The sequence below is a fragment of the Coffea arabica genome, chromosome 8e (genome assembly GCF_036785885.1).
Source record: "Coffea arabica cultivar ET-39 chromosome 8e, Coffea Arabica ET-39 HiFi, whole genome shotgun sequence".
NCBI lineage: Eukaryota > Viridiplantae > Streptophyta > Magnoliopsida > Gentianales > Rubiaceae > Coffea > Coffea arabica.
In genome coordinates this window covers 43280958-43293398 of record NC_092324.1, presented here as the reverse complement: position 1 = coordinate 43293398, position 12441 = coordinate 43280958, and the positions used below count along the sequence as shown (strand labels likewise).

Here is a 12441-nt window from a genome sequence, read left to right as displayed (position 1 = left end):
GATCGGCGGTCAGATCCGTCTGGGCTTTTCGGATCCGAGCTCAGATCTGTATTTCTTTGCATTAATTGCAGAAACTGCAATTTTTTTAAACTTTTTCTCCCTTTTCCGGCCAATTCCAAATTATACATTGGACAAACTTTTTATCAATTCCAACCTCCCACGCACATGTAATATACCATAAACACAATATCCAATCTTTCAAAACACATCAAACACATCTACATTGCAAATCGAGGGGTGAGGTTCTTTGATCATTTTTGCACTTTTATACCAAAATGGCATTTTTGGGCATTAAATGCACATCAAATGAGTCCATGAGCATTTATAACCATGTCATCACCAAAACTCACTTGAATATAGTTGAAATGCACAATGTATATATGCATGAAAATTTTAAGCACTTAAAACACAATTTGGTAAGAAAACCTCCCTTGTTACACTTGTTCTTCAAGTGCACCTCCAAGATGGATGATGAAACTCCTGTACCTCCTACAAACAAGTGAAATACATCTAATTAGTCAATTAAATCACACCAAAATGTAAGAAACACATAAAAAAAACACACAACTACAATATTATTATTATTGGGTTGCCTCCCAACAAGCGCTTTTGTTTATAGTCGTTGGCTCGACTCTCCTATAACTTCTTTAACTCTCCATTGCATTTCCTAAGGAGTAAATTACTCCTTTAGGAACCTTTTCTCCGGCCAAATAGAGCTTCAATTTTTGACCATTCACTTTGAATGAGGCACCATTTTCTCCTTTTATTTCCACTGTTCCATAAGGAAACATGCGAACCACTTCAAATGGTTCGGACCATCGAGATTTAAGATTTCCAGGGAATAATTTAAGCCTTGAGTTAAACAATAACACCTTTTGCCCTTCTTCAAAATGCTTAGGAAGAATGTGTTTATCATGCCAAAATTTCAGTTTTTCTTTGTAAATCTTGGCATTCTCATACGAAGTTAACCGCGATTCCTCCAATTCGCTTAACTCGAGCATTCTCTTTTCACCTGCAGATTTAAAATCAAAATTAATAGCTTTAATGGCCCAATAAGCTTTATATTCTATTTCTACAGGTAAATGACACGCTTTTTCATAAACAAGCTTATATGGAGACATTCCCAACGGCATTTTAAATGCCGTTCTATATGCCCACAAAGTATCTTCAAGTTTGTTTGACCAATCCTTTCTTGATCGATTTATTGTTTTCTCCAAGATGATTTTAATTTCCCGGTTAGCCAACTCCGTTTGACCATTAGCTTGAGAATGATAGGGAAGTGACTTTTTATGCCTGCATCATATTTAAACAATAAGGTGTCAATAATTTTATTACAAAAATGCTTACCTTCATCGCTTATTAATGCTTTTGGGACTTCAAACCTATAAAATATGTTCCTTTTAAGGAACTTAAGCACAACTTTAGCATCATTAGTTTGTGAAGGAATGGTCTCCACCCATTTAGAGACATAATCAACGGCTAAAAGGATGTACTTATTATTATATGAGTTAGGAAATGGTCCCATAAAATCAATACCCCAAATATCAAATAGCTCAACTTCCAAATATGTAGTCAAAGGCATTTCAATTTTTCTTGAGATATTACCGGTTCTTTGGTATTGATCACAACTTTTAACCCAATTTCTAGCATCTTAGTACATAGTAGGCCAATAAAATCCAGATTGCCATATCTTTGCTACGGTTTTAGTTGTACTAAAATGACCTCCCGTTTCAAGAGTATGACAATGCATTAAAATACTATGTATCTCATCTTCTGGAACACATCTTCTAATTATTCCATCTGCACAATGTTTGTAAAAGAATGGTTCCTCCCAAAAGTAATGCTTAGCATCATTTAAGAACTTTTTCCTTTGATGAGAATTCAAATCACTTGGTATCACTCCACTAACTACAAAGTTAACTAGATCAGCATACATGGTGACTTATAATTGCCATTAAAAACACATCTGAAAATTCTTCTGTAATGGAGGAATGGTCATCTTGAGCCATGTTTTTCAGTCTAGAAAGATGATCAGCAACTAAGTTCTCGGATTTTTTTTTTATCTTTGATCTCCAAATCAAATTCCTGCAATAATAAAATCCATCAAATTAGTCAAGGTTTTGCATCTTTCTTATTTAACAAATATTTGAGTGCCGCATAGTCGGTATAAATGATAACTTTAGATCCTACTAAGTACGATCTAAACTTATCCAATGCAAATATCACTGCTAGCAACTTCTTCTTTGTTGTTGCATAGTTGACTTGGATTTCATTTAATATTTTACTTGCATAATAAATGACATGAAGTCGCTTATCATGTTTTTGCCCAAAAACAGCCCCAACTGCAAAATCACTTGCATCACACATTAATTCGAATGACACGCTCCAATCCGGTGATGCTATTATGGGTGCGGAGACAAGTTCATTTTTCAACCTATTAAAAGCAAATAAACACTCATCATTAAAGTGAAAAGGAACATCTTTTGCAAGTAATTCACATAAAGGTTTAGCAATCTTGGAGAAATTCTTAATAAATCGCCGATAAAATCCCACATGTCCAAGAAAGTTGCAAATGCCTTTCACGTTGATAGGTGGAGGCATTCTCTCAATAACCTTTATCTTGGTTTGATCTACCTCAATACCTTCTGAAGAAATTTTGTAGCCTAGCACAATACCCTCACAAACCATGAAGTGACCTTTTTCCAATTGAGTATAAGGTTTGTTTCTTCACATCTCTGCAAAATTAGATCTAAATTGTTAAGACAATCATCATAGGTAGATCAAAATACAGAAAAATCATCCATGAAAATTTCCATAATTTTCTCATTAAAATCAGAGAAAATTGCCATCATGCATCGTTGGAAGGTGGCCGGTGCATTGCACAGTCCAAAAGGCATTCTTCGAAATGCAAAAGTGCCGTAAGGACAAGTGAATGTTGTTTTCTCTTGATCTTTCGGTGCAATGACTATTTGATTGTATCCTGAAAAGCCATCCAAGAAACAATAAAATTCATATCCGGCCAATCTTTCTACCATTTGATCAAGAAAAGGAAGAGGAAAATGATCCTTTCTAGTAGCTGCATTCAGTTTTCTATAATCAATACAGACTCGCCACCCAACCACAACTTTAGAGGAAATTATTTCATCATTTTTACCATGTACTATGATTATCCCCCCTTTCTTTGGCACTACATGAATAGGAGAAATCCAAACACTATCAGAAATTGGAAAAATTATACCTATATCCAGCCATTTAAGGATTTCTACTCTTACCACTTCTTTCATATTTGGATTTAAACTTCTCTGAGTCTCAACCACCGGTTTAGAGTTTTCTTCCAACAAAATCCTGTGCATACAAATAGTTGGACTAATTCCTTTGATATCAGAAATTGTCCATCCTATAGCCTTTAAATGCTTCCTTAGAACACGTAAGAGCTTGTCTAATTGTTCCTCATCTAGTGCTGCATTTACAATCACCGGCAATGTCTATTTTTCTCCAAGAAACGTATATTTGAGGTGCTTAGGCAGTGGCTTAAACTCAAGTTGTGGTGCTTGCTCACATGATGGTGGAGGTAGCCCTTTGTTCAGTCCTAACTTCTCATATGCATTTCTCCTTTTGTAAGGAACCTGTGCCTGCAAAAATTCAGTCATTTCTTCAACTTGTTCCTCTTGTAAACCTATACCATTAAGACAAAGTTCAAGAGAATCATTATCAAGATTAACTTGACTCATCTCTAATGCCAATTCATCACATATGTCAACAGAATAAACATGATCGGTAAAAGAGAGATATTTCTCCACTTTACTCAAATCAAATTCCACTTCCTCTTCACCGATTTGGAACTTGAACTTATCTCGTTTGACATCTATTATTGTACCTGCAGTGGCCAGAAATGGTCTGCCAAGTATAATAGGTACATTTACATCTTCCTCCATGTCTAAAACAACAAAATCAACATGAATAATGAATTTCTGCACTTTAATGAGCACATTCTCCAATATGCCCATTGAATGTCTAATAGACCTGTCAGCCAATTGCAAGGAAATGTTAGTACGTTTTAACTCTTTCAACCCCAATTGTTTAGCTACAGTTAAAGGGATCAATGACACACTCGCACCAAGGTCACAAAGTGCTTTAGAAAATTCTACATTACCAATAGTGCAAGGAACTGTGAAACTCCCTGGATCTTTCAACTTTGGTGGCAATTTATTTTGTATGATGGCACTACATTCTTCCGTTAATGTAATTGTCTCACTATCTACTAACTTCCTTTTCTTAGTCATTATCTCCTTGAGAAATTTTGCGTATGAAGGAATCTGCAAAATAGCATCTACAAAAGGTATATTAATATGTAATTGTTTGAAAATATTGACAAACTTCTCAAATTCTTTGTCATTTCTCGAAGGCTTCAATCTTTGAGAAAATGGCACCGGTGGAGGAATTGGTGTTGTATCTCCCATTTGTGGTTCATTTTCCTCCATCTTTTCTTTCCCTTTGATTTTCTTGCTTTCCTCTCCTAACTCACTCAATTGCTTATTTTCTCTTCTTTCAAACTCTCTTCCACTTTCAACTACAGGGTTATAGCCTTCACACCTCAGTCTTGCTAGGTAAGTCCCCTTGGTTGCGATTGTTAACCGCATTTGCTATTTGCCCTAATTGGACCTCAACATTCCTGTACATATTGGTGAGTTGGTCTATCTTTCCTTCAATTCTTTCAAACCGTAGAGTAGTGGCACTGGTTAACTTTTCAATTTTATCATTTGATACATTTGCCAATTTCTCAATTGCCAATTTCCACGCTGGTTTGGACTCCGGAAGTGGTTGTTTCGGTTGAAAATCCGGTGGATTAACTGGTCTTTATTGGTTCCCTTGATCCTTCTATCCAAAATTCGGGTGATTACGCCATCCTGAATTGTAGGTATTGGAGTATGGATTGTTCTGGGGTGGACAGTTGTAATTGTTGAGATATTGAACCTGTTCACTGCTAGAACACATAAAATCATCATGATCTCCGCCGCAAGTGGTACAACATGCAACAACTACTCCTTGATTAGAACTAGAACCAACTTGCCTATGAAGCATCTTAACCACATTATTCATTTTTGCACTTAACATATTCAAGATCTACTTCGAGCATATCTGCGGTTCTCCTTGTATTACCTCGTTCGTTTGCCCATTGGTAGTTGTTAGCAGCCATTTCTTCGATCAATTGTTGAGCTTCCTCAGCTGTCTTTCCCATCAAAACTCCTCCCGCTGCCGCATCTACATGCGTTTTTGTTGAATAGGTGAGACCATTGTAAAATATTCGGACTACTAGCCAATCTGGTAAACCATGATATGGATAATACATGACCATTAAAGAAAACACTGGAAGTTGGTTCAATCCTTTCAACTTCTGGGTCTAATATGAAATCGTATGGTGCCATGATCGATTCGCTGCCCAACTATTCAAAGTTGCCAATCTGTTTTCAAAACATTGGTTGCAAGAATCCATAAATAACGACAATGGCTAATGAAGACACCAACCTTTCATGTTGCATCCAATCTATCATTGCGTGAAATCTTTTTTTTTTTTGATTTTATACTATATTATTTTGGGTTTTTTGTATTTTTTGTATTTTTAATATTGTACCAGCATGCTCCACATGATTTTAGGTAATAAAGATTGAAGGGATGCAAACAAATTTCAATATCATTGCACCACCAATCTGTAATTGTCTACATCAAGGAACTATTAAAGATGATGATACAAAGAAGTTTTGGATGGTTATGAAGAAGCATACTTAATTGGAGAACAAAATTGAAGATAGAGTAAACTAAATATTTATTGTCAATTAACAACAGATAACCATGGCAGTCATCATCAAGGGACACATAACATATGCTAAATCATGTATGGATCTCTCAATTTTTTCCTCAACATTCTTGAATCCTATGGTAGAGGCTTGGAGGTAATGCCTTTCTCTTTACATGGCAAGATATAACACTTTGAAAAACTCCAAACACGCCGTCTAGCCAATCATCTCCTAATCGTGTTATATGTTCAAAAGGTACAAAATATGGTATTTTCTTCTTCTTCATTATTTTTTAATCATACATATATTTATGTATATAATTCATTATTGAGAGCATTAACCCTAAACAGATGAGTATGGTGGTGCTCTAACAGCAGCAGATCAAACAAGAACTTGATATGAGCGAAGTCAGCTCATGAAGAGAAAAAAAAAAAAAGGGAGTACGAAGCCTAGGCTCTAGAGATAACACTTTAGGAATTTTTTTAACTCTAACGGATGGTACAAAATTACTTTTCAAAGAGAACCTTCTTCCATCTAGGGATGATGCTCGCTTATTCAGTATTGAACCATCCATCGCAGTCATATCAATTTTATTCAATTATTCAGTAATTTCTTTTGATTATCAACTTGTTCTACCTGATCTTACTATTAGTGTTTTTTTTATGGATCGCGCCATTTTCTAGCACGGTTTTGTCGGTAAAAACAATCAAATGGATTCATTGTGTAGAAGCGTGCTCCACAAGAATTGGCACCATAATAAATAGAAATTTGGATGTAAGCAAATGTCAATATCATCATTGCACCTCTAATCAGTTTTGTCTACATCAACAAGATTATTAAAGATAACAGAAGCTTTGGATGATGATGATAAATTAAGGATAGTTAATTGCACAAAAACTATGAAAAATAAAGTAAATTGAACATAAAATTAATTCAACTGGAAACAGACCTTTCCTACAGATAACAATTTGCATATATCCAACCGAAGACATTAAAGTAGCAGTAGCCTCATATGAAGCTAAAAAGAAACCAATCATGAACCGCCTACCACAATATCAACTGTAATGTTTTCTTGTTCTTTTTTTTTAAAAAAAAAATCTGATTAAACCATCGTTGTTACGTCACTTAGTTTTCTTTAGGGTAAATTACACCAACCTCCCACCAATTCCGCTAAAAAACTAAAAAGCCCCTACTTAATTTAAAAATAATAGAAACCTTCCCCTAGTTTGTTAGACAAAATCATAAACCACTCCTTTTGTTAACTTTCTATTGGAGTCGATACACATTCAGCAAATATCTCCATATATTTCCTAAAATGGCCTTTTTATGGATAGCACGATAAGAAATACTTACATTTTATCTTTAACAAATATTTTGAATTATCAGTTGCATTTTATCTTGAGTGTTGAGTGAAATTAGACCAAAACATATAAATTTATGTTTAAACAAATACATGTAGATTTATGTAAGAAGCGCTGCACAAAATTTACCCAGGCCACCTCCTCTTAGATAATATCAGTTGTAGAAAAGTTCTGCTAGAATAATTATAAGCAAACAATTGTTCCAATTAATTAGAGGAAAGTTTTGTATTAGTTCATCGTATTTTAGCCTTGCTAACTATCATGGTCTACTATGTCTCATGTTCGGCGATGCCTTTCCCATACAATAATCAACTATTATGCAAGTCAGGTTCTACAATGTACTACAAAGAATGAGAGGCATGGATGTTTTAAGAAACTGAAAAATAGGAAAGATAGCCAAAGGCCCAAAGAAAAAAGTAATAAAGAAGAACTAAGGAATTTAGAAAATGAAACAAAGAGAAAAATAAAACCAAGGGTAAATTTGTCCACTTACATTTATCAGTAACAATTATGGATGAAGAACACATGGAAGGGAGGTCTTTACTATTATGAAATTAAGAGAAGAGATTCCTAACTTTTTAAAAAGAGAAGGGTTAAATCCATATTCCTCTGTGCTAAATCTACACCCTATACATTTGTTAGACATTGATACCCTTAGCTTTTAAAAATCAAATTAAAACTTTATATAATAATTTCTTTTCTAGAGCAAAAAATTCACACCATGATCTTTATGTAAGTTTTATATACAAATTCATTTTTCTTGCTTGTTTCATTTCAAAATTTATCTTTCCCTAAAGTTGCTTTAATTTTGTTCCTCTTTCTTATTATATATGATTTACTACCTTTCTTTTGTTAAATCTTTTTTTTTAACATTTACATATGACCAAATGATAAATATTAGTATGTAGTCAATATGAAGGCATATTCCACCTTGAAAATTGCTTAGATTTTGATTTTATCGAATTGAAATATGTAGACATTGCTATTTACATCATTATTAGTAATTGAAAATTTTTGATAGTTAGATTAAATTTGAAATTATAAATTAATATTCTCACACACTTGTAAAATGTTTGAAAATATTCCCTATTACAATGCAAACATTTGTTATTCCTCTTTTTTGCTATGTAAATTTATGTTTATGATACAAGTAAATAATTTTTTGATAATTAATTCTTAAACACACTCTTTGTTGCATTGGATTAGTGTGGAAAATGAAGTAAATCAAACATACAACTGTTTTACCTTAATACTCAAATCAATTTGGTAGGTTGTATCAATTTCTCTTTTTTCTGCACACTCTCGACCACTGGAAGATGTATTTATCCAAAAAATATGAGGTCCGTTTCGATTCCTCAATTTTTTAAAAACAAGTTTTTCATATACAATGTTACAGTAATACACAAATAAAAACAACTCCAAAACACCACATCCATACAATGTATCAAAAACAATTCCATATATATATATATATATATATATATATATATATATATATATATAAACCACCACCACTACCACCCGCCGCTCCTTCCTTCTCTGTCCTCCTCCCTTCTTCTCCCTCTTCTTCCCCTCCTCTTCCCTACTCCCCCACATCTCTCCCGTTGCCCCCCTCCCTCTCTCCTCGATGACTAGATTTGATCTGGTTGTCATGGCAGGCGACCAGAAAGAAGGGGAGGGGGAGGGGGACGGAGAGGGGGTGGCGGGAGAGGCTAGGGAAAGGTGAGGTAGTGGTGAGTTGTTGTAAGATTTTATAAAATTTTAAACATATCCCATTAAAATTTTAAATTTTTGAAAATACCCCAAAATATATTTTCAAGAACACCCAAAAACATCATTAAAAACATTTACAGTAAAAATTTTTCAACTATATTGCTACAGTAAAATATTTCAAAAACGCACTAAAAAACACCTAATCCAAACAGAGTACTGAAACTGCATCATATAGCTAGCTAAGTAGCTGTATATCTCCTAAAACTAAAAGCTCACCATTTTCCAATTTTTTTCTTTCTTTTTCTTTTCGATTTTGACTTTGTGCAACTCTTATTTCTTCTTGTTCTGATGAAATAATAATTAGAGACAAATTTGTGGGAAAAATAATCTTTTATTCATGCTACTGCACTTTTTTGTATTTGTCATTTTTGTTATTCTCTAGCTGTATGACGGTAAAAGAACTTCTAATTTTGGCCCACAGTGAAAAGCTTATATCACTAAACACTTGGTGATCATCTTAAGCTACAAAAGGGGGCCACTTTCCACAATTTTCTTGGACATTTTTGGACTGAAATTTCTGCCTTAGGTTCATCCAAGCAAGTAAGCAACGATCAAGCCCTCAAATATTGTCTTATGGAAGTAGTATAGCATATATAAGCTCATGCATGCATGTGGGTAGCTTGTTTATGTTGGAAAAATTGTTGTGTGGGCTCTATGAACTCCCACTTGGATTGGATGGACTGATTTGATGAATGATGATGCTATTAATGTTGGTTTAGTGCTTAAATTAGTGGAATAATGTTGGGTTGTTGGTAAAAACTCAAGGAAGGTGCAATGAACAAAAGTGACCATTTTACCCCTGTCATGTTCGTGCACTTTGGTGCGAAATTTTGAGGTTCTAACGACTTGTTTGTGATGTATACATGTTATATGAATGGTGTAGAAAGTTTCATGGAAAAATAACATGATTTGGTTGGTCAATTGTAGTGATTTCAAAGGTTTAGTAAAACTGGAAAATTTTTCCGGATTGCCCAGGCAGTCTTTTTGTTTCGGCCATAACTTGTTGCTCCGATGTCGAAATCAAGTGCCGTTTGTGGCACTGGAAACTAGACATTCCCATATTTCCAAAGGTATAAAATTCATGACTTGATTCCACTTGAGTGAACCACACCATGTGTTTGAACTTGGCTGTTCTGTTTTGTTAGTTCACTGAAGCTCTGTTTTGAGCAGCAAGTTGATGCTCAAATGTGGGCTAGTTGTGGACAGATTTTGAAAATGGTTTCTTCTGAAAAATTGTAGCTTTATGAATGTGTTTTCCAACGCCACCAACCACGATCAATTCCAAGTCGAATTGAGTGAGTTGTGGCTGAAGTTCGAAACTGACTCAGGGATTGAAAACCCTTACTTTGAACTGATTTATAGCAAATGTTGCTTGGGACTTGATGTTGCGAAATTTTGGTGTTAATCACCTATAAAACACATCTTGGATGTTTCCTAGACAATGTCTACACAAATGAACCATGTTTAAGAGGTTTTTGTGGGCCAAATATTTGAGAAAGGGAAAACAAAAGTACAAGGCAGATTGCTTTAGAAATTCTTGAAACTTCAACAGTTTTGTTAACTGACTTTCCGTGCATATTTTTCCATGAATTTGACAGAGGAATAACCCTCATATGGTAGTATAATACTGCTAAATTTGGTATCATTCCGAATCCATTTCGATACTCAATCAAGTCCCAAAGTTCATGGTTTAAATCTGGAAATTATCTAAACGGTCTCACTTTTTCAGCAACTTTGAGCTACTATATCTTGGTGCCCGAAACTCCAATTCTTGTTCCGCTTATTGTGTTAAAAACTTTGATTGTAACACTATTTGAGTTCCAAATTTTAGAGACTAGTTCGCATTGTGTGAATTTTGCCGAATTTTCAAACTTTGCTGAAAATCAACCCAAATCTATCCTTGCTTTCCAAAACAGCAACTTTGAGCCAAATTTGGAATATCTTCCATTTGGAATCATGGAAAGGTGTCTTCTAGGAACTTTTAGTACTTTGGAAGCAGTTTCCAACGGTATCAAGTTTTTCAATTTTGGACATATAGAGAGTGGGGTACGATTTTTCAAAAATCGAACCTCAAATCTGAAATTTTCAAACTTGACGGGAATTGAGTTTTTGAGACTCTTCCCTATCCTTCAATACTAATTGACCATTTTGGAATTGTTTCCATGAAGGAAATTAGTTTTTCCTTGTGTTAATAAACACTATTTTTGAACCTTGAATTTTGAGCAAGTAAAGCCCCATTCCATGGTATTTTCTAGATTGTACGTAAGAAAGGATTTTTAAGTAATAGTGTGTAATAGATAACTATTGTTTGCTCAGGTGCTCAAGGAGACCTTCACGAGGATCTCGAGGGGAACACCTAAAGGCTTGTTTACGTACTCACTCTCTTATTTTGATTGGTGAGTGTCAAGTGCATGAATTTGTTGCTAAGTAGTTAACTGTTTCTTATCCGTTATATGAATTTGAAATTTTGAGACGAGTGTGTACGTTACCGCATTCGTTCTCTTTCGAACGAAATTATATTCGTATTTTGTTATATGAATTCATATTTGACTTGTACATAGTAATGTGAATGTGATTTGTATATGTGATTCGTATATGTTATTCGTATATGTGATTCCTATTTGGAATCATCGATTTGAGCGTTGCTCATCGACCCCTGAACGATTGTAAGTACCACACCGATTTGGTGGGAGGTACCTCTTGAATCGTCTCAGACCTATAAACTGAACGATTGTAAGTACCACACCGATTCGGGTGGGAGGTACCTCTCGAGTCGTCTCGGTACCCTAAACCTCTGAACGATAGCAAGTACCACACCGATTCGGGTGGGAGGTACCTCTCGAATCGTTTCAAAACCATTAAGCATTCTAAGTCGATTGGAGCGGTGTCTCGTCGACCTCTGAACGATAGCAAGTACCACACCGATTTGGTGGGAGGTACCTCTCGAATCGTCTCAGACCTATAAGTTGAGCGATAGTAAGTGCCACACCGATTTGGGTGGGAGGTGCCTCTCGAGTCGTCTCAAAAACATAAATGGAATACGTAAAGTGCTATAAATTTAATTATCTACCTGGGTGACGGGGTGTCGTCACGAGAATGTATTGAATTGAACTTGGACAAAGTAAACAAAGATTTGGCTCCTGAGAGCTCCTACACCCTACTCAGGGGGGTTTATTATAAATTGTGAATTTCTTGAATGTTAAAGTTTTCACTATTGTGTAAGTGCTATTGCTATTGAGTTACTTGTCTTGCATGTTTTCTTGGCCTCACGAGCGTTCGCTCACCCCGTTAGATTTATTTTCCCTTAACAGGAGCTGAAATGGGAGGAATTCTGGACAAGCTTACTTGATGCTCCACTTGATTAGAATTGTGAATGTATTTGTTTAGAATTTGATTTTGGAAGCTGTATATTTTGGGAATGTAAGGTAATTGGGTAGATTATGATGTAAGACTTGAACGTTTATTGAGGAATTGACCTTCCTTTTTCTCTTCGATTTTTAGTATCGATTAGT

General features: G+C 35.0%; 2 protein-coding genes across 2 annotated transcripts; both read right to left on the bottom strand.

The window, feature by feature from the left end:
- Nucleotides 1–647: 647 nt before the first annotated feature.
- LOC140012794 (uncharacterized) lies at nucleotides 648–2688 on the bottom strand. The gene is made up of 2 exons (XM_072061103.1): nucleotides 2198–2688; nucleotides 648–1293 (listed from the first exon to the last, which is right to left on the bottom strand). Exons 1-2 carry the CDS (start codon nucleotides 2686–2688, stop codon nucleotides 648–650), a joined length of 1137 nt encoding a protein of 378 aa, XP_071917204.1.
- Nucleotides 2689–3485: 797 nt separating this feature from the next.
- Nucleotides 3486–4640, bottom strand: LOC113704820 (uncharacterized). The gene has a single exon (XM_027226692.1). It carries the CDS (start codon nucleotides 4638–4640, stop codon nucleotides 3486–3488), a length of 1155 nt encoding a protein of 384 aa, XP_027082493.1.
- Nucleotides 4641–12441: the final 7801 nt, after the last annotated feature.